Source organism: Oreochromis aureus, linkage group 6 (assembly GCF_013358895.1).
Source record: "Oreochromis aureus strain Israel breed Guangdong linkage group 6, ZZ_aureus, whole genome shotgun sequence".
Taxonomy (NCBI): Eukaryota; Metazoa; Chordata; class Actinopteri; order Cichliformes; family Cichlidae; genus Oreochromis; species Oreochromis aureus.
Window position 1 is genome coordinate 22,784,253 of NC_052947.1, and position 23,812 is coordinate 22,808,064.

The 23,812-nt window shown below is 41.7% G+C and overlaps 1 protein-coding gene across 2 annotated transcripts in view; it reads left to right on the forward strand.

The window, feature by feature from the left end:
* The window catches only part of pax5 (paired box 5), a 56,665-nt gene that overhangs the window by 18,943 nt on the left and 13,910 nt on the right, over nt 1-23,812 (forward strand). The window contains exons 4-7 of one of the 2 annotated variants that reach the window (XM_039614039.1): nt 619-683; nt 3,649-3,774; nt 11,602-11,786; nt 19,434-19,566. In XM_039614039.1, coding sequence (XP_039469973.1) covers nt 619-683; nt 3,649-3,774; nt 11,602-11,786; nt 19,434-19,566 — 509 coding nt within the window. The remainder of the gene's footprint in view (nt 1-618; nt 684-3,648; nt 3,775-11,601; nt 11,787-19,433; nt 19,567-23,812) is intronic. The other variant, XM_039614040.1, reaches the window with a different exon arrangement.

Genomic DNA, 23,812 nt, shown 5'->3' on the forward strand with positions numbered 1-23,812 from the left:
ATAGCAACAGGTACAGCGTATTGGTAGAGCTCAGAGCAATATAATACTCTGTGTTTTATGTGTGTGTGTGCTTGTGTGTGAGTCTGGGAGTGGAAAAGAGAATAGTAAAGAGGCCCCAGTCTCCATATGTATGAAGTGGCTGCAGCTCAGTGGTTCAACACGATGGTACAATGACAACCCTTTCCCCTGAGCATAGAAGCAGAGAGAGAGAGGGAGGGATGGTGAAATAAGAGAGAGAAGGAGTGAGCAAAAGAGGCAGACAAAAGGGAAGGAAGGTGTATGGGGGTAAGGAAAGAAACAGACACAAAAGGAAAGGAAAGAAAGGAAAAGGGAGAAAAGGAAATGAGAGGAGAGGAAAAAAGGGGAGGAAAGGAAGAAAAAGGAAAGGAAAGAGGAAGAAAAGGCTTGCATGAGCAGCCAAGCAGGAAGTGTGAGGCCCCTCTGCCATGTCAGCCTGCCTCAGCCACTTCACACACACACACAGACACACATGCACACACACATATACACAGTTTTGCTCCCACGATGGTCATGTTCTCTCTGTCACTCAGGATCTCTCTCACACACACTCACACAAACCACTTCACACACACTAATATCCCCTCTCTCCTCCTGCAGGATCATCCGGACTAAGGTTCAGCAGCAGCCTGGTCAAACGGGCTCAGTGTCGGCTCACAACCTAGGTAGGTTGCTGTTCGAAAATCCTGTTTCCAGCCATCAAAGCCAATTTTTTTTTTTTTTTTTTTTAACAAAAGAAGTGTTTTTGTGTAAATCTCTCCGGAGAGGATCCTCTGTGCTGAACAAGAAAACATTAGAGTTTCTGGACCTGTGTGAAGACAGTGTGCGATGCTATGTGCCACAAAGTTAAAATCTACATTGCATCCTTACAGTCAGCTTTAGATTGTCATTTTCCATTTAAGAAGTATGTTTAGGGTTTGTTTCTTTTTTACCAGAGTTTTGTGTGATGGTCAGGTTAATTTAGCCTTTTTGGGCAAACCTAGAGCTGACTGAAGAACGAGTAAGGTAGGGTACGATCAAACAAAGGTGACCGGCTGGATATAAAATGGTAGTTACATTTTAAGCTTTCATATTCTTGGCCCATCCGCTATGACGTCTTTAACCGAAAGCACACTGGTAACATTATTGCAGTAGTGTACAATGTAACTATTAAGACGTACAATACTCCTAATAACAACAATCAAAGGGATCCATGGTGGGAAACCATATAATCCTAAATATAGCTGTTTCATAAATAAGTCAACAAAAATGCTCAAGTCATTGTAATATCACAGTATTAGAGAACGTTTGCATTTCTTTATCAGTTCCTTCTCAAATGGGTACTAGATTAGCAACACTGGCAAGCATTTAAATCTTTGATTATTGGAGGTTATGACTGGAAATCGATTATTTACAATGATATTCAAGTTCAAAGTGAGGTTGCACCGGGTGAGGCACACTCTCAGGGCTAGAAAAGATCACATTTATGGTTTCTCAGTTACATCGCCAAATTACAAAAAATTGAACGATAAACACATTATAACAAGTCCAGCACTATTACTTATTTAGGTTAATGAGCTTCTTGTGACCTATGCACCAAACTTTACACTATGCATATTCATAAATACATTTTTTTTCATCCATATTGCTACAAGCAGGGATTGGTGGGGAAGGATGCACAGCTTTCTGCCCCCTTTGTCAGATTAATTCAGGTGTGTTTTGTTTGAGCAACATAGTAGTTTGAAAATAAGTTTGAGTATATTAGCAACAGGTAAACTTTTGCTTTAGTTTCGATTAGCATGAGTTAAAATTATGTTAAGTGCAGCTGGACGAGATCCAAAACCTGACAAATATTAAAGGACTTATCAGACGGTTCTCATTATATATTTTTAATAAAGGACCCGTAACCTCAGTATACAGTTAATTATCCTGTTAGAGACTGAAAGACTATATCTGTGGCATCTATGGCTGAAACATTATTTCCTTTTATTCGATGAATATCGCAGCGTACACACAGATACGATAGCCTTTCTCTCTCTTCCTCACTTTGCCCTGCAGTGGATTGTGTTTCAGTCTCTCATATCTTCATAATCGCACATTGTCTATTAATCTAAATTAATTTCACACACACTGCTCCCTGACTCCTGCCTTTTACTCACATTTAAGCGACACACACACACATACACACACACCCCCTAGATGCAGTGAGACACACATGCACACGCTTACAGATTACACAGATAAATGGGTCCCACTCCCAGGCGGAAAATTGAACATTTGGATTTGCAGAATAAAAGCGTTACGTTCTGATAAAAAAAAGAGTGAAAAGAAAGAGAAAGGAAAATCAGATAATTGAAGTGCTAAATCAAGTGATGGGAAAAGGAGGGATATGCATTCATTATACTCTCCTTGTCGTTAGCGAAGGAGTAACGGCTTGAAGGGACTTTGATCCTCTGGTTTACCTGCTTTTCCCCCCCCTCCTTCTTCTTTATTCCCATTTCAGTCTTGTCTTTCTCTGTTTGGGGGGTCTGCTGGGAGAGGGGATTAGTATGTCTGTCTCCACACCTTTCTGTCCCTCCTGGGATACCATACTGTCACTCAGCCCCACGTCCGCTTACAGGGGTACAGATAAGGGACCAAGAAGTGAGCGACTGTATGTTTAAGCCTGTGCCTGCGTGTCAGGAGGTTGCAGGATGCGTGTGTGTGTGTGCGTGTTACTGAAGCGGTGACAAGTATGTCGCTGTGTCACCCGGCAAAGAACTTGTCTCCTCCAGGGGCAAGATTAAAGGAAGAGACAACAAAGAGCAAAACACTAACAGAGGCTGGTCTTTTGTGTCTTTTCCTTTAGTTTCAATTTAGCCGATACGACCGAGTGAAATTTAGAGAGATAAAATGGACTTTTATTGATTTTTTTTTAAAGGAAGAATAATTAAGATTTACATTGTGTGGCAATCATGCTGAGGTTTATGCCACAAATATATGAATAAGGACACTTGATTGTTGTTCTTCAAGCCTGAAAAGCATCCGCACACAGACACACAGAAGAATTTCTCAGAAAGAGTTTTGTGCACAAAAACTATAGCTTACTGTTTATTTTCAAATAAATATTGGTGCTTTCAAATGAGATCAAAAGACATATGCAAATATATTGTGGTTTAATTAATTTTGGTGAGTGTTTATAGAGTTTTGTGACACAGTACATTAAAATATGCAGTCTGTGATATTTCAGCAACAGCCAGAAATTCATAAAACACTTTGCTGTCTTCTTTTTCTTATCTTTATATCTGAGATTTGATCATAAAGTAAAACCATGAACATTTTAAATAATGCTTTTTTTTTTATAGTAGGACAAGCTACACTCACTTTGCAGTTCTTTATGCTTTATCTTCTTTAAAAAATTTTTATGAAAGCAAAAGCTTCAGTGGGTTAAAGAGTCATTTAAGGCCTTATGCCTTTTTAACAAAATCGGACAGCTTACAAGAGCGAGTGTCCACATAACACAATAAATGTGTTGTGTTTTCCCCGTTTTATTTTACAATACGACACTGAGATTAAGTAAGTCCTCATTTCAGTCATCTGTTTTTTGGGTGTTCTTTTGCTTTCTCAGTATATCCTTTAAAGTGTTGGCATTGTCATGTGATCTCTCTGCAGCAACGTCCGTGCCAGCCACACAGGTCTCAGCAGTGACCAGCGACTCGGCCGGCTCCTCGTACTCCATCAGCGGCATTCTGGGTATCAGCTCAGCTGCTGATGTAGGCAAGAGGAAGAGGGATGAAGGTGAGCAAACAGTTATGCTTTGTATATGTTCCACTTTGCTAATTTCTCCTGGTGGATGCACAAGGCATACGAGAATCTAACACACGAGCAATAGCAACGGGTGATGTGAATAAAACATCTTCATTGAGGAACGCAGATTTATTTACTAACAGTGTTTCATGGGATAGCAACCCGAGAGGCCAGCTTATGCATGCACTATTGATCATATACTTCTTGATCAATGTTGCATGCTAATGTATATGCGAGCTTGTGTATGCGCTCATACGTACTGCATGTATATATTTGTGTACGCTGATATGCCTCCACGTGTTTGCCTGATTGTGAGTGTGTGTGTGTGTGTGTGTGTGTGTGTGTGTGTGTGGGGTGGGGGGGTGTCAGTGGCATTAAAAAGCCATCACACAGACGGTCTCCTACGGTAAATGAGACAGGACCAGATGTCGGAGCGAGAGGGGGTGACAGAATGCCACTGGGGGCTATTTCGCTCTCTCTCTCCCTGACACACACACACACACACACACACACACACACACACACACACACACACACACACACACACACACACACACACACACACACACACACACACACACACAGATACAGTGTGGGATCCTTTTTCCCACTGCTGATGAATTTTCAGAACACTCCAGCAGGTTCCAGGTGAATCCCAGGTGCACCTTGATATGCTCGGATACAGCCCACTTACCCATCAGTAGAGCACAAAGACTTTAGACCCAACGCAGACATAGAGACATACACATATATCGTTGATGCACTGGATCAAAGTTTGACTTGCTATGTGAACAGTTTGTCCATTGATAAATGAGGTTTTAGCTCACTCAAAAATAACAACAAATTGCACTATCATCCTGTTCAGTGATCATCCGCTGGTTGGGTTTTCCTCCGTCTTTCTGTTGCAACTCCACAAAAAGTCAAAATACGTTACAAAGTTAAGGTTGAGGTAGAAGATTTGGTGTATCCTTAAAAGCAAATTGTGACATAGTGTTCTAAAAACAGGCTTAAATTCCCGGTGAAGCTTGAGACACTCTAGACTTTAAAAACTGGGGCAGACAAAGAACCCACACGATGAGCAAACCGCCTTTTCTCACATTAACACTTGAAACAAACGTAAAATGGCAATTTTCCCTCACATTTTCCACATTTCGTATTCATTAAGTTATCTCGCATGCACACCTTGACTTACCTTGATGTGCATGCATGATATCTGCGCAACAGAACCGAAGAGAAACAAATCAAATTCAAATTTTTCAGATATATTCGGTTAAATTTTACACTAAGTTTGACGGAACTCTGATTTTAGTTGCTGCTCTTGAATAAGATCAGAGCACTTGCACAAAGCACAGTGATTGTCATGTCCACATTTTGGCTCACTGACAGAGTAAAGAATGAAAGATTAACAGATTCACCTGTGATAGTGATCATAAGTCTGAATGGCCACAGTGAAACTGGTCTCTCACTGATTTCATCCATGCCTCTTTGACATAAATAATATGAAATATTAATCCACCCCATTCTGTGCTGTATTGTCTTCAGCAGAAACTCTGCAGTCAGATCTGTTGCTGAAGGAAACTATCTGTAGCCTAATTAGCAGTATTATTGTTTCACTTTGTTCTTTATGTGCATGACACACTACACCATGTGCTACATGTGTGGTCTGTCTGCCGGTTTTCTATGACTGCCGCTGGACTTTCCATTTCACAGTTCGAATCGAAACATTGTATCACTTCTCGTTTCATTGAAGCATTCAGAAAGCGTCATTCGAGCATTATGTCTCTCCGTGTCACGTTTGGCTTGTGTGTTTTATCTGCAGCGTTTCTGTGCCAGAGGTCTGCGCGGTTGGCTCTGTGGTCTAATTAACAGCATTGCTAATCACAGCTTCCATTAGAGCAGCCCCCGCTGGATAATGACACACACACACAGCAAGGGGCGACAGGGGGAACAGCATGCACAGACATGGACAGACAAACACATACACAGGCAAACAATAAGGCAAGCTTCTCACGACGCAGTCACGGCCATATGCCTGTCTTTGCAGACATTCTTACACACGGAGAAGGAAGGCATAAACCCACAGTACACTACAGTGACACACCGGACATCACCAAGGCTCTTTCGTTGACTTTGTCTGTCTCTCTTTGTACAGGTGGATATATCGCACATACAGCAATGTGACAGTTTGTGTAGTTCAGAATGCAAAGCAGTGTTTCTCTCAGATATATTTAGAATAGTGATACCATACTGTGCTGTGGCCTATTTTTTAGTGAGGTGGGCTTTTGGTTTTTTTTTTGGGGGGGGGGGGATTGGAGCCAATGAACTGATGTGTTTCGACGCAGAGCCTTGAGTCAGTTCACTGGCTGGAAGTGAAATTCTGCAAAACAATAAGACCGTGAGATTACTTTGTGTTATTTTCCTACATCTGTTACAATTTTCCTGATTTTTTGTGTAAAAATCGCCAAACCCACTGCAGTTCTTATTTTTATTTATTAATTCATTTATTACAGCAGGTTAATGTTAGCTGAATCCTCTGATGATCCTAAGGCGGCATGGTCTGCATGCTTAATAAACAGGCATTTTATTACATATGCAGCCCATACTCTTAGTGAGCCTCCTACGTGACAGAGAGGATTAACAGCGCCCGTTGACTCTTTCCTAAACTGCTGTGAGAAGTTAAACCTTTTCCTAATGATTAAATCCACTAACCCTGCTCAGAAACCAGTATAACTAGCTAAAAATTGCTTCGCAATGTGCTTAAACCATAAGCTTGTACTGGAGCATGTGGAGCGACCACATAAACAGAACAAAAAATACTTTTGACCACAAAAAACAAGTTGTTACTGAAAATATTCTGTCCCAGTACATCGCCTGCTACTCTGCCAATATGGCCAGTAAACTGTACCAACATACGGAGTGCTTCATCCATTGTTTTGTAGCTGACAAGCTGTTTGCTAGTGTAGGTAAACCTCTTCTTCCCATAATTCTCATATCAGTCAGTGGTATTCTTTGCATCTGTCTCACTCAATCACCCCCCATGAAGTTGAATTTTAACTTGGTACCGACTCATTTTGTGCCTCCACCAATTATTTAGTCTCTCATTGCTACATGTTGTTGAACTCCACACTCCCTGGTGTCCACAGCATCTCAATTCCTACAGCAGATTGTGTTTCCTCTTGGAATTACATGTGTTGTGGAAAATATTATGTTTTCAATTATGGAATGTATCTACAGAGACAGAGGTATAAATAAAGCAAATGATATTCTGGCTCACAAGAGGCACCCCACTGTCTCCTCAATTGAACTGTTGCCATCTGGTCAACAATATTGCCCCCTCGATTTGCTAAAAACACATCTACATTAGAATGTGTTCTCCAGGCCATTGACTTTTAAAACTGGTAAAGCATAAATCAGTAGTTCTGGTGCTGAGCTGGTCTGGCCATCCTAATCTGTTGCAAGGTGTGCCGTATGAGTGAAATGATGCTTAGTTTGTTGTGATGAAATTGCTGTTTTTTATATCATGTCATTGCATAGCATATCTGCTGTGTGTGCTTGTAAGGACGTCAACGTGTGCAATGGAAACTTCTGTTAGTCATGAGCATATCAAACAGCTGCTGTGCATGTGAACACAGGAAGGAGGGATCAGTAGCTTGTGTTGTGTAGGTATGTGTTCCTGTGTGTTGGTAGGAGGAGTTTGTGGGGGTAAAACCCTGTGGTGACCTGTGCCCCCAGCCAAAGTGAGGGGAAGTTGGGGGTGACTGGGGCCAGAAAGGAGATGAATGAGTGTGAATGGAAGAACTTGACTTCTGGGGCCAAAAGGGGACTATTGTACCTTAACCTATTCACTTTACACATTGAAGCTGCTGCTGTTGCTGCTGTGTGTGTGTGTGCAAGCATCCAACATGCATGAGTCCAGGACAGGTGGGCCGGTCACTAAAGGGAGTGCTGTTTTTTTCTTCCTCAAATCTGTGAGGGGAAATCCACTCTCAGCATTTTTAAGTCATGCACATTTTTCAAAATACTCTCTTGCACCAACAACAAATAGTTTCAATGGCATTTACCCAGAATGCCAGATTGACCTCTCACCCCCTTGTGCATCCACTGTGACATGAGGCAGCTTACCAAATAAAAGATGCTGGGAGTGAGCAAGAGATGCAGGGTGGAGGGAGGGGATCGTCGCCCTTCGTGCGTAGCTCCTCCCGGCTCACAAAAACTTTGATCTCTAGAGTTTGGATCAGGCACATACACACTCTCACAGACAAAAAAAAATCATTACACACACACATGCAGGGAAGAGCTGGAGCTGTGAGGTCAGACTTGTGACACTTGGGCTATCAGCATGATTATCTGTGTCAAGAGCAAAAAGGAGCACACTGGCATGCAGGGAAACAGACAAATATGTGACAACTCATCTAATTCTTTAGGGTATTTGGATTTAATAATTCAACTGCTTCTGGATTCTTGGGAAAAATGGCAGCAGCCGGCTGTTATGGAAGAAGACGGTGATGGAGAGGGAGCAAGAGAGGCAGGAGGGAGGGAGAAAGAGAGAGAGAGACAGAGAAGGCGGAAGAGAGAGGAAAAAGGCAGAAAGGAGAGAACAATAAGGGCTCATTGTTTGTTTTGTTCTGCTCTGAAAAAGAGGGAAGAGAAGCGCTTCCCTTCTGAGACTGAATCACAGAGATAGAGGCAGCTGTGTGTGTGTGTGTGTGTGTGTGTTTGTGTGTGTGTGTGTGCGCACGCGCATCCAACAGTGAATAGGATTTAACCCGTCACGGCAATGAGTTTCTTTACCCATCCATGGATACAATGAGACCAGCCGGATATCAAGCTACCCACCCACCCACAGTCACAGCCTCAATCACATCCATACCAAGGCCCATGCATGCACACCTCAAGAAACACACACACACACACACACACACACACACACACACACACACACACACACACACACACACACACACACACACCTCTACACAAGTTCATACAGATGAATGGACAATATTGATTATCATAAGTAAAAGCTTTGTTCTTACTGCTCGATTACAGCAGGTTCTGTCATCTCCCCCGTTCTGTCTTTCACTGGTTCTTTGTGGGTGCTCCACCATGACAGACACAGGTCAGTCTTTCAGGGTGCATTTGTGTGTGGGTGTGTGTGTGTGTGTGCGCGCATATGAGAGAGTTTGTGTGTGCAACAGAGAGAAAGCAGAAAGCAATAAGCTGGCTGAAATGGTGCCATCAGAGCTACATGATTGATCAATTGAATTCCATCATGGGGACTGGCCGGTGGGATTAAATGGGTTGCCTTGGGTTACCAGGCTAAAGCATCATACTGGCTTTATCTCTCACCCTGATTGGTCTGTCACCAGAGACCTGGACCATACACTCACACTACTCCCAGCATCTGTATATGAGTGTGTGTGTGTGTGTGTGTGTGTGTGTGTGTGTGTGTGTGTGTGTGTGTGTGTGTGTGTGTGTGTGTGTGTGTGTGTGTGTGTGTGTGAGAGAGAGAGATTATGATCAAACCTCTGTTTGTGCGAGAGGGTTTTGTGTACTGAAGATGTAGAGCGAGGTTTAGTGAGTGTCACAGCACTGTAGTATGAGCTAGATACAGTCTGAAGATTTAAAGGTTTGCTAGAAGTCTTTGAATGGATCCAAAGCCACAGGTTGTGCCAAGATGGCCAAGACTGATCCTTTTTATCAACTTTTGAAATTTAGCTAACACACATCAAACTGTAAGCAAACCAGCTTTGGTACCGTTATACAACTCTGTGACTGTAATCCATCCATCCATCCATCCATCCATCCATCCATCCATCCATCCATCCATCCATCCATCCATCCATCCATCCATCCATCCATCCATCCATCCATCCAGGAAAGGTTTTCAGTCTATCCTGGTGCATTTGCACTCACACCTATAGCCAGTTTAACCTTAAACTTTTTAGACTATGGAAAAAATTCCATCCAGCCACATTAAGATCACACAAGCTTCACACAGAAAGGCCACAGCCCACCAACAACTTCAAACCCAGAACCTCCTGCTTAGAGGAGAAGTGCTAACCCTGTATATCGTCACAGTGCCATATACTAATCTACCAAATGTTTTAACATAGCCTTAGTTCTGCCTGTCACTCTTGGATGTGCACAGAGATCACTTAAATAATGAACCAAAACAACAAAAAAGTGAAAAAAAACCAAAACAAACCCAAACAACTTTGCCAAAAAACTGTCAGTTTCCTTATTCAGCTACTGTGGATGTAAAATGTACACTTACATAATCCTCTTATCTTGTACAAAGGATCAATTAATTCTGACTCCTCAGGTGTACTCACAAAACACTTTATTTTCCTCAACGTAATCTAGCTAAACTTGCTTACTTAAAACCCACCGCATCTTTGCTTTAAACTAGTAATTCTTACTTACGTTGTAAAACCTTTTTTAGATTATGTTTTTAGGAATGTGACTAGAACACATAAAGAATGAATAAGATTAAGTAAAACTATGTTAAAGGGGAAACCTGTCATTCTTACAGACTACTATACTGTCTCAGCTCAGTCCTCAGCTGAAATCTCAGTTACTTGTTAATTACAAAGTGAATTATACTCTGATTTATCATCTATTTTACTCAAATGGGAAACAACTATTTAACAAAATGAATACAATTTAAACTTTAAAACTAGTAAATAAGACCACAAAGTCATTAGGCAAAATGTTTCCGGCTCATAAATGAAATAAGTATTTTAAAATTCTCACTGACTTATACAATCAGATTAGCAAAACACACCCAAAAGCTGTTTCTGTAGTTTTGAAGTCATTAAATCTGAAATACTACATTTTAACAAACACTATAACCTTTATAAAAAGTGGTATTAAAAGTTATCCACAACTACAGAATTTGAATCATCCCTTGAGGTTAAATATGGTAAGACCGACAGTTTTTTCTGTCTTTCTTCAGTTTTTTTTTATCATTAGAACTAGTCTGGTGCAAATGAATCTGTATTTTCAGTCCAAATGGAAAAAAAAAATATATATATATTTGAAGTCCCCTCCCCCCTCTCCACCTGTCTGTCATATCACTACCCTGGACACACATTCACGCACATACACACACTAAACACACAGTGACCCCCAGGACTAAAATAGGCTCTCAGGAGTGGTTTGGAACGCTGAATTGGCTCTATAGTGGGGATTTTCACCCTCATCCCCTTTTTCTCTTTATCTTTTTCTCTCGTTCTCTCTTCTCTAATCATTTGTGGGCCGCGACTCTTCAGAGTTCTTATAATTGTCTCGTTCAGTCCCTCAGCCTTGCAATAACTGCAGGATACGAGAGCTCACAGTCTAATACTGATACCGCGGCAATATATATTTGTGTGGATGTGTGTGTATGTGTGATACGACGAGAGGGGACGGACAAGTGTGTATATATGAGAGGAGAGAGTGTACTTTTTAGAGATCAAGAGGGAGAGACAGCGTATGCTTGGTAATGGATTGCATTTGTATACCATTTTCTCTGAGCCTCCACAATCTATGAAGTCGCTCAGTCTTAAATCAGTTCACTGGAGTTCATTTGAGTCCACTAACTTCTTTCTCCACATCTGTCTTAGTGATTTATATTGTCAACACACGCTTTCACTACTCTCTTCATTCCTCTATCGCTGTCTGTCTGGGTTTTCCGTCCATAACACAAACCAGACTCACAACAGCTTCCTTTTATCTTGCTCATTTCCTCTCCCTTTCAGTTATCATTCCTCTCTTAAAAATTCTACATTTACAGCCTGTCTAACCCCTCTCCTTTCTCCTGTCCTCTCTGTGCAGGTTTGCAGGAGTCACCGCTGGCCAATGGACACGGCCACAGTGGGCGGGACTTCCTCAGGAAGCAGATGAGAGGGGAGCTATTCTCACCACAGCAGATCGAGGTATTGGACCGCCTCTTTGACAGACAGCCATCCTGTCCAATCCAGTCCAGCTCTGACCTCTATGTGAGCCCTGATTCTGGCAAGGTAAGGGTGAGGCATCGTGCAGGCTCTGGGCTGAGGCTGAGGTTGGGAAGAGGTTAGGAGTCAACAAGAATGTAGTTGTGGGCTAATGAAAAATAGGGGCTGTGACAGGAGATAACCGCTCATGAAAAACAAACAGGAGCTGACTAAAGCAGAAGTGGCGTCTCCTGTGTTATCACCTCATGGCCACCAGACACAGCAGTGTATTTCAAGTCACTGTCACAGCACAACAGCCATTCAGGCATCCTATACTGTAAGTCTTTTTTCGCTGAGTTCAGGCATTTTTTTTTCTTACTGTTTACAAGACCATGAAAAGATCCAAAGCAACAAGTATGTTTCCCCACTAACAAGAGCTTTGTCCTCGTTCAAAGACAGACATTTTTTCATCCTGCTAACCGTGGCCCTTCACCACTTCTGATTTTAGTCAAGAAAATAATACATGGGCCACCTGGGATGTAGGTGTAACTGCAGCACAGAGGTTAAGGAAGTAGTTATCGGGCATCTCATCCTTTTCAGAATGTGTGTTTTTTTTATTCACAATCTCTGACAAAAAATAAGCACAATATAAAAAAAATACATTTTTTTTTACACCCAGGTATATGTTTTGTTTAGAAGACGGCCTACTTTCACCAACCTGGAATCTCCAAATAAAAACATCCAAGAACTAATGCTCAACGGCTGCGTGTCACAAATGCAAACAAAATTAAAGCAAACAGCGCTAGACTAACACATTGTTGCTTGTGGTCTTTCCATCAATAAGAGCAAAACTGTAGAATGTCTCATCGTTTAAAGAGACAGTGTGCAGGAGTTTCAGACTGCCGCCAATATGACAGTTATTTGGGTTTTCCAGTGGACACAAAATTCATTTTTCTGTAGCTGAAAGTGAAAAAATGTAAGGCAGGAAAGCTTAAAATGTAATGGACTATTTGGGGATTTACATAGTACAGAAGCCAGATTAGTTTGTAGTTTACCAGTTAGCATTTAAGGTTTATCTGACTGTCATATAAAATATTTGTCTCTGTTTTTAGATTAAAAAAAGCCTGCCTGCTATGCCTTGCCATGCCATGTCAATGTTGCTGACTGCTGTCACATTGCACAACAAATAATCCCATTTTAAAAAAGCTCTCTCTCTATCCAAGCGCTTCATTCATCCTGTTTTTTCCCAATTCTTTCATGTTGCTGTGAGCTCTCAAAGTGTCAGCATCAAGTCGTGTTTTCACTGTTGGCTTGACAAACCGCTGCGAGTTTCTTTGGTCTGATAGACACTGTGATGAGTCAGACCTGCTCTATTGATGTTCCTATAATGTAGACACGCTACAGGGGTTAATGAACATATTGACCCGACTCTCATTATGACCTCACTTCCTGCTGCTTGGTGGGACGGCAGTGCCGCTGTCCGCATGCTGATGCGTCTTGGGAATGTGCTGCATATGCGTGTGATCGTTTGCATGTGAGAGAAAAAAGAGAAAAAACGAGACAAGAAAACCGAGAGCGAGAAAGGGTGTGTCTGTGTGTCCTAATGTTGCATCTAAATTGACCTCCCGCCCTTTCACAGGAGTAAATTAATGTAAATCTGAGTGGAATAGACAGGTGTAAGTGGTATGCTGAATAACAAAATGACAACAAGCTAGCATTTGTATTCTCTCTACCTTTTCTCAGATGCCTTCTAATCAGCAGCCCAACGGTCAATATTAAGGAAATATTTGGCCAATGTTTCAAAATGACATTTTTGTTTCAGCGAGCTTTCAAGCTGCCGCTGCTTCTGGTTTATTTATTCAGTCAGTGTCAAGGGCAAGAGTACAAGCAAACTCCTGAGGAGTCGGAGTATATGGAAGCATAAATAGGCTGCAGCCTTAGACCTGCAGGGCAGAGTTTGGCTTTTTAGTCCATTCTCTTCCCTCTGACCGACATGGGGACTTGAGTGGCACAGGGCGAGAGGTCGACAGGAATTGGCTGTAGTAGCGCTATAGACTGGGACTCAAGACTATAATACCCATGATTCATAGGTCAGTGTCCTGTCTGAGCCCGGTCAAGCCACTGGGGTCGGCGTCTGGGATAGGGGAATCAAACTGGGGTCAAACTGGCTTTAAGAAGTGCATTACAAAGAGATCCAAGCAATCACAACCGCATACCCAGAAACACACACACACAAATCTACATGACTATCTGGTCCTCCACCTCTGCTAACCCCCCTTTTTCCCACTGGGAATGATTGACACTCTTAGCCTTAACGCTGACAGCCACAGCTTAGGCTCTTTGGTATGTGGGCTGAGGTGTGTGTACATGTGCGTGAGTGTGCGCAGTAACCACTATTGGTGGGGTTATGGTCAAGGAGGGTCACCCTGCCTGGCGACTGACATTCCTGACAGATTTGGCCCTGCTGGTGATGTTTTGTATGGGGTCGTCTTTTATGAAGCGCGAGTCAGTGTGTGCGCATCGGACAAAGACGTGTCCAGGACTGTGAAAACCAAAGTAAAGACAGAAGAGCAAGAGGCTCAGATTCAGGTGTTATACTAATAAACTGTAATCTCAGTGGTTACGTCAAGCTCCTCATTATTTTCTAGCTTTCTTGCACTAAAACATGAGGCTCACTCATTATTTTGTCTTCCTTCGTCCCACTTGAAGAGACCAAAAGCAATACCGCTCACAAGCAAATCTTATTTTATCTGTCAGCAGTAGTTACTTGTCTATCCTGTTTATTTCAGACCTTTTTCTTTATCTTTCTTTCCTAACAAGCCTTGCTTTTATCTCATCTGCCTCTCCTGCTCTTGTTCCACTTCACCCTGTAGTCTATTAAGCCCCGCTATTAATTTATGTGTGCGTGCTCGTATGTGTGTCTGCATGTGTGCCTGTCAGAGAGAGTTCATTTGAATTTCCCTTCAATCACTTTCTATTACCCAGGTGATAAATCAGCAGGGCTGACAGCACCCCCGCCCATCCGTGCTGCCCTGGGTCCAAACGCCCAACCCAGTACGAACCAGTTTACACTGAGATGTGGACGGAGAAAAAGGAGACTGAAATTATAGATTTTTTTCTTTACTTAAAAGGATTTCTATCTTGGGCTCCAGTTTGGCTCAGATGCCCTGTGGCTGAAATGCAGCGGCCCCAGTTTGAATCCGCCCCTTGGCCCTTTGTGTCTTCCCCTCTCCTCCTCTTTACTGCTGCACTAAAGGCAAAAATGAAGAATGCATCTCGGGTCTGTTCAGCTAGTTCATCTTATCATTGGCCCCAGAATGTTTTCCCCACACAGCAAATAATAAATCAAGAGAAAACAAGTAGTCGGGAAACTTTTTTTTTTTTTTTTTTTTTTTTTTTTTTTTTTTTTTAGTAGTCGGGAAACTAGAAATAACACTAAATTCATTTCTTTATAGCATGAGCTTATTAAAGTATCCTGTAGGAAATTTCACAGTGGAGTTAGAGATTGGATTTGATGGCTCCAGAGTGTAGTGGTTCACACATTTAACTGAAAAGTAAAAGAGGAGGAGACACAAATCCCTGTGGGGTTGTACCAGGAAGGGCGTCTGGACGCAGTTAAAAGTAGCTTTCAGTTGAAGATTGGATTTAGATGCACAAAGCCACAACATTTTATTATTAACACTGAAACTATTTAAGTATGATCAGACGCATCAACCATGCAACTCAAATTTGTGTAGAATGAAAAAGAGCAGACTTTGTGTCATTGTGTAATCACTACACTAAACTTTTTTTTATTTTTTTATCATGCATACAAGAAGTATAACAGCAAATAACTGCAAAACTTAGATAAATTAATTAATTATAAAAAATGTAAAAATTTCCACTCATGTGGCCTAGAGCGGCCTCGTGACTCATAAGGAGCTGAGCCTCCATGAGTCGCCTGTTTGGAAATGAGTATCCTCCCCTTGCTGCCACGCTCAGTTTGAGCACAGATAAATTCCTTCCCCGCAATCCCTGTCTCAGTCTGTGGGCCACTGAGGGAATTGTATTTGTTTATAGTCAAGCAATTTTCCATCAGGAGCACTCAAGCCACTGTGGCAAATGGGAGAGAGAGAGTGGGAGATGGAGAAATCACGAGCTATTTTGGAAGTGGTGAAAATAGGAAATACTAATATGCAAATGGTACAAACAGGGGCGGTCTGTGTGTGTATTTGTGTGTTTGTTTGTGTTTATGTGTGTGTCTCTGGCTGAGTTGGGCACATCTGTCCCATTTCTGACACAGCAGACCAAGCTGCTGCGTGGAAGTGAGACGGTGATAGAACGAGTGAGATTAAAACTGAGTGCAGCTGCTTTTAAAGAGTTAAAGTGTCATGATAAAGGACTGCTATCTGCTAACCCTTTAGAAGACAGAGTTAACGAAACAAGAAAGGAGAAAATGCATCGAAGCAGACAGCAATAATCAACCAATGAGAAACTGTGTATATTATACCCTTAAAAAAGTGCTGCATTTATATAAAATGAAAATAAAACACTGAAAGCAGTGAGTGCTGTCCATGATGTGTAACTTTAGTGGAGTAATGAAGTGAAATTTGATCCAGGGAGTCTACTTTCGGTGACAGATCCAAGAATGTGAAGACTTAGGTTTCAAAGCAATGTCAGGTTTGTGAGTTAGTTAACTTCAAATGCTTTAACTCATTGGTCACAGAAGAAAAACTAAAAATGACCAAGTTCTCAGTATTACCATATATTGGTGGGATGCTGCTGCTGCTGAGTGCCCTGCTCTACATTCTTTTCTCTATCCCACTAATTTATGAATCAATTAACATTTCCCTCCATCTCAGCCCCATTTCCTGTCTCCTCCTTATTCCTTATTATTTCTTTATAGCGACCTATTATATCTACCAGGTCCCCCTCCTGCCACCTTTACTTGCATCCTCCCATCTTGCCCCAAACAACCCCTCCCCATCATCATCGCCAACCCCAAACCCCAACCCCTCCATGGCCCGGCAGCTGCGTCCCTCCTCTTTGATGAGGGCTGATGGCGCTGTATGAGCGGTGGAATTGACAACATTTACGGGGGCGAATGAGAATGATCCATCTTCCTTAGCGGGCCTGTCACCCCACTGGCCAAACTTCATCATGGCCAATTACCACGGCAGACCCCTTCTTCTCTGGTGCTGCTGCTGCCTGGCCCCCATCTACACACGGATACATGGACACATTAGACACCATTATAATAAGACAGAGAGCGGCCAAGAGAAAGGGGGGGAGGGTCGGGCGGGCGGCTGTGCAGTGATAGCTCATATGATTGGGTGAAGAAACTACAGGTGTGATGTGTTTGATGTGCGAGAGAAAAGAGAGCTTAAAAGTGCGTCTGAAGTCCAAAGAGAGGGAGAGAGAGAGAGAGAGAGAGGAAGGATGTGTGTAGTGTACTGCGTAAGCTCTTATTTGACAGGTCACAGTCCAGTGGTTGTGTTGTGTGTTGACGAGCACAGGGGTGTTTAAGAGGTCAGTGAGCACAAACACACGCCTACACTTACACCTCCACACACACAGATGCAGACGTATTAAAAGGGTCAGTGCAAAACTCTCACCTCATCACCTAAAGGAAATTCTGATTGGTGTCATTAGTGTACACTCACACACACACATACACACACACACACACACACACACAGGTCAGTAGTAACAGAATGGAGAAAAAACTACAGAAGGAATTTCATGCAATAAAGTGCAATATTCCATTTGCTCAGTTCTATTTACTCATACAGTGGGAACAGTTTGAGGTTCAGTGTGTTGGTCAAGTGTGCTTCAAAATGCAGTCAGGAGGAGAATTTAATGACCAACTTACTAAGCTTAGGCCACCCCTAAATAATCATACACTGTATGCTTATATTTAATTGGTGAACTCTAGATGAATATGTGTCTCTTTTCCAATACTGTGAGTAGGGCTATTTAGTACATACACAAATTAATTGAAGCTGACTGAGAGCAGTTTAGTTAGCTCAGTCATTACGGCTTTCCGGTTAAAAACACTGCTGCAGAAACATTCATGTGACATGAACTCTTACCTAAAACAGAGCTAAAGCTTACCTCGCAGTAGTCAATTAACACAACAGACAGATTTAATGAGCAAATGACTGAATGTACCTCTCTACACAGTCTTAATTGTGGCCACAGAGTAATGAATGGTGTTTGCTTCTATGCTTTGTTTGCATTTGCTTGTTGCTGTAATGCAAGGTTTATTTATATGATCACTTGTCTCAAAGCAACGAGGATAAACTTCAAGGTCACCGAGGAATGGACTTAAATATTTTATTGTAAGCCCCACATTTTTATTTGTGGTGCACCTCTTTTCTCCACTGACTTACTCATGATGTTACTTCCTTTTCTGCATTTTAAGGAACAGATCAGCTTAAACCTCCTGATGCTGCATGAGCATGAGAGCCAACCTTTTTTTTTTCAAGCGTCAATTTCTGGAAAGACTTTATTATTATTATTATTATTATTATTATTATTATTATTATTATTATTATTATTATTACACACACATGGTAACGTGCGTATCTCTGACTTCAGAGGTCAATACATGACTTTAACCTTTACCTACTTGCCTAACACCACGAAAAAGACATATATTACCTTAAAATGTAATAATTTGCATTACGGGGATTTTGTCCCAATAAGGGGTATGTCCCCAGTAAGTCACTGTGTACAGTGAATTAAGTCCCTGAATGATGAGTAATGCCTGGACCACACATAATTACACACACACTTGTCTAGTAGAGAAATGAGGATGGATGGGTGGTGACTCTGTGCTGGGGTCAAACACAGGTGAGCGGACAGTTTCCATTATCCACCCATCTCACTGCCTTTCAGCCAGGCTGGGTTATTAAAGACCTCTTTCAAAGTTTTGTCCGTATGATCCAAAGATCATAATCCATGTTGTGGACAGTGAGTTATTTGACATTTGTGTACTGTACGACCATACTGTTGCATTTTCTGGTTTTCTTCTTTTGTGTGTCTTGCTAGTTAAGCTAATTTCCTTTCATGTGTTTGTGGGTTTTGATTTTTTTGCAGTGCTTTTTTTTTTGTCTGGATCACATTATCACATGTTTCTTTATTTCTTTTCAGCCTCCCTTTTTTTTAAACTTGTACATTCAGACAGTAACATATTGTTTTGTCACTTCAGCGTTCTCTGAGTGCTTTTTAAGTTTTTGCAGCGTGTGTGTATGCTGGGTTAACACCACTGGGAGAACGTGTGTAGGTGTGCTGAGATGATCACAGTTCTTATTGTTGTTGGTATCTGGGGAGACAAGAGGCTTTGTGTTAGCCGTGGTCTATGTAATGCCAGCGCGTATGTGTGGATATATATACGCGTGTCTATGTATCCTGTGTGTGTGAGGGATGAAGAGAAAGAGCAAGCTGATCCTGTGGTTATAGACTGTTGGACTTGGTTGTACAGTAAATCCCTGTCTTTGTAAACAGATCAATAAACTCTCAGCTGTAGGTGTGTTTCTGTATGTGCGTGTGTGTGTCTGTGAGTTTGTGTTCATTCTAAAGCGCTTTTGCTCTCTGCTCTGAGGAAAGTGCCGCATGCTGGAAATGTAGCAGGATGTAACAAACACTGCATCCGCGTTAGATCTAACAGCAAGCTAGCCTCATAACATGTACTTGTTTTTTTCATGTTTTGTTAATAAGTTTACACTTTGTTTACTTCCTCCTTTCTTCCAGACGTCAGATTATTCGGCCATGGCTTCATTAGCAGGAGGACTGGATGAGATGAAGAACAGTTTGGCCAATCCGGGCACAGGGGCAGAGTTAGGAGCCAGCGTCTCCGGTCCACAGTCCTACTCACTAGTTCCAGGTAAAAGTTACACCTAGCTAATAATCTTAACTTCACCTCTGAAGACATTTTGAAATGACTAAATAAAGGGTTTTCATATCAATGTTAATTTTCCTATAAAGTTTTGTACTCGTTTATTTTTTCCAACCTCAGCTTCACTTAGTAATGACCCGTTTCCACTCAGTTTCTGTACACATTTCTTTTCTTCATGTTGCTTTTGCCTTTTAGAGGAGCAAACGTCTTAGAAGTGGAATGATCTGTTGTGGATATTTTATGTATGAAAGAGACTAAAAAAGTAGTGCATGTGTACTATTTATAATTACTACCCTCCTATTTGGTTACACAAACAATGTGAATGTTTTTTTTTTTTAAAGAGAGAATTAAAGGATTGTTTTGTTTTGTTTTGTTTTGTTTTAGGATTAAAACTGCTAACCTACTGCTGCACAATCCCATAATTCACACATAAAAATTCCATAAAATATTTGAGTCAGAAGACAAAACTCTGGTGTTTTATACTTTAGAGTCAAGCCTCAGCTGGAGCTCTGACAGTCGTATTTAAACAACACACACACACCCAGAGAGTAAAGTAAAGGCTTTTTAAGTCTACCTCAGCAGTGGCAGGAGCTCCACAACTGTCAGGGCTTAAAGAGCTTAATGCTTTGGATCTCAAAGGAGGAAGGAAACTCAGAAGGAAGGAGGAAAAGAAAGGTGGAAGGATGGATGAAAAGTGAGAGCCTCGTCTATTCCTCCTTTTCCATTTAGGGGCACTGGGAGAGGCAGTGGTTAATTAAGAGTAGACCAGGGAGCACTTGGACAAGGCTTTGACGCTCCCATCTGTAATGAGGGGAATCATAGAGCTGGGAATTTGGGATATCTGGGAATGGGCTCGTTTTTGCCGCCTGAAACCACTGAGGAATATTACCTGCTCGTGCTGGAAGAGAGAAAGAGCGGGACACGGAGAGCATGAGCAAAAGAGAGCGAGATAAAAATTTCCATTTCTGCTTATGCATGCAAACACACACATTCTGTTACACACACACACACACCTTCTGAATATTATGCATACATTTCCTTGCCTGTCTTTTCCCTGAGAATAGAGCTCCCTCAAGGGGATCAGACGTCTGTGTGTTTGACGCAATGTTATTGCATCCTTGAAGTGGTGATACACTGGACACATGCTGTAGAGCAACACTCACACTCTCATCCCTCCTTTCTAAGGTCTTTCCAAATCTGTAGGGCATTTTATTTTATCCTGAACTTCACCCAGTCTACTATAGCACAAAAACACACAAAGGGACACACACTGTGCCCGCTTGATCCCTCCAGGTTTGACATGTGTTGCTCTGATGGCTGGCTGAAATGGGAGAGTTAGATAGGCAGACAGTATGAGAGTAAGAGAGGCAGAGGATGTGTGTTCATCTGTAGCTGCAAGTGAGCGTGGAGGAGACTTGTACTTGTTCGTTGACCTCTGCAGGAAAGCTGTGGAGAACAGATACATCAATACAACTGGCAAACATATGCACAAATACGCTGTGTGCGCTTTCGCGTACATACACACTCATGCATATACACGGACACACACACCTCAGAGGATCTGGCCCTGTCTGCCCCCTCTAAGTTGGGCTGTAGAGAGTCCATCTCTCCTCTCTCTCAGCCTCTCCTCCCTCTCCTCCTTGCCCTGTGCACTGACCCTGAGCGGATGAGTAGCCCGTCTGCACTAATGCCTCGCTGTCGCGTCAAACACAGAGAAAAACTTTACTACACGAGACAGGAGAGAGGAGGTGGAGAGGGACAGAGAGAGGCTGGAGTAGGGAAGCAATATGTGAGGGAGAAACACAAGTAGGGAGGGAGGTGCAGAGGGAAATAGGAAGTAAAGAGGACAGAAAAATGAAAGGATTTAAGATATAAATTTTTTTGTTGATTAGAACCATAAATGCAGTTTTTCTTTTATTGCTCCATTTGTCCACTTTCCCTAGCATGGGGACATGTACAGTTGGGATTTTTAATCTATGTATGCTTGCTGAAATGTAATTGGAGGCCACATTATCCATAGACATGACAATGTTTGCCCGCCATTCAACTTCCTTGGTCACAGACCTTTTATTTATGAAACTAGATATTTTAAATAGTGTTGAGTGAAATAGCTCAACAAATATTTGATGGGTTGCAATAAAATCCTTCCATCCATCCATTGATCAATCCATCCTCAGGTTTTCATCGACTACCCACAGCCAATGATCACAGGCAAGGGTAGAAATGCGGATCAACCAATAAATCAACAGCTTTGCTCTTCACTCAACTCTCTTCTCCACAACATGTGGTTATAGCCTTTGCATCACTGCAGACATTAGACTAATGCATCTGCCAATCTCCTGCTCCGCTTTTTCTGAGATACTCAAACTACTCCACTTGGGGCAGCAGTTTGTTCCCAACCTGGAGAGAGGACTTTACTGGTTTCCAGTGAAGAACCACTCAGTCAGACTTCGTGGTGCTAATTCTCATCCCAGCCATTCCACCCCAGTGCAAGAAGAGGTTATGCCAACAAAATCTAAAAATTCTTTACACAAAGATTATGAAAAAATTGTGACCGAGGGCAGCCCTGGTCTACTAAAAATCCTAATATTAGTCTAGATATGTTAGCACGCCAACATTAGCAGTTATCTTAAAACAACATTGTGCTGCTTTTATTGGCTGAATTTTGTTTGACCAGAGCAGGACCTTTTACAATGAATGTTTTGTCCACTTACGTAACATTGGCTTAGCCATTAGATATCGCCTGTTTATTTGTGGACTGCTGCTCTGCAGTTTCATATTCTTTATTAGTCTTTTAAAATGATCCTTTATTAAGCTAATGCTCACATTAGTCGCTAGCTTGATTCGCAGATTGCATTGTGTATTCAGTGTGATATTAATTATGATAATTTAACAAAACATGCTTACTAAAAAAAAGCAAAAAACAAAAATCCGACCAGATGTGTATTTGTGTAACTCATAAACAAGCAAGGTATAGATTTGACTGAAAAACCACAATGCAGGCCTACATTGTTTTGAATTGTCAACTCAAGAGTAGTAAATCCCTAAAGCACACCCTGCTTATTGTACTCTAAAAATCATAATTTATCTTCATCATGCTGTATTGAAAAATACCACTAAAAAAATAAAAGCCTGTGAGGAAAACGTTTAAAAAAGTAATAAATAAACTGAACAATTGGATGTTTTTCTTCTACACACTTCTACACAATCAGACCTGAGGAATTGCCCTCTGCTGGTCATTATTGGTACTGCTAGTTTAAAGCATTTCTGCATTGGCTACACTTTTCATGCCAATCTCCTATGTCCATCTTTACTATACAGTCTATGTTCTTGAGTCTTTATTCAATGTATGCACCACAAATTTCAAACAAATATAATGTACAGGCAGTTTATAAAATACTTAAAGTAGATTGTGACATTATAAATCTAGGTTGCCATACTGGACGACCGAATTAAGCTTTTAATACTTTCTTTAAAATACTTTTGAGTGCAGGATGGTTGCTTATACAGGAGATGGAGAAAACTAATACTGTGATATTGCTTTTACTCAACAACTTCTTCTTTAGGTGTCACCACAGCCATTCATCTGCCCCCATCTCACCCTGTCCCTAGCTTCCACCTCTTCCACACCAACCCCCTGCATGTCCTCCATCTTGCCTCATCTTCCTCTTTTCCTCCTGCCTGGCAGCTCCTTTTTCAACATCCTTTTTCTAATATATCCACTAACCCTCCCTGTCATATGTCCAAACCATCTTACTTTATCTCATGAAAACAAATATTTATCTACCATGGCTGTTGACCTTCTAGCACATTTCCCTCCTCTCTTATTTTCGTACCTGTTTGCTCTTTTTTGCTTTTTGCTATTTCTGTTCCTCTTGTTTTTAATATTCTGTATTTTCCTCTCCCACCTTATTCCCCTTTCCTCCTCCTCCTCCTCCTACTCACTTAGTTAGTGGTGGTTAAGTGGAAGGGAAGTGAATGGGATTGATGGTGTTAGCATCCGAGCTGTTTATGATGATGATAAATGTGTGTGTGCAGGGGGCAGGAGGAGGGTGTTGATGCATGTGTGTGTGGTTGAGTGTGTGTATATGATGATGATGAATGGAGGGCACCCTCTCCACGCACTTCCAGTGTCTACTGCGCGCAAACATAGAGAAATGATTTGGGTCGACACACTGTCATGTAGTCTAATGCAGTTATATATCCTATCCACCAAGTGACAGACAGAGCAAGG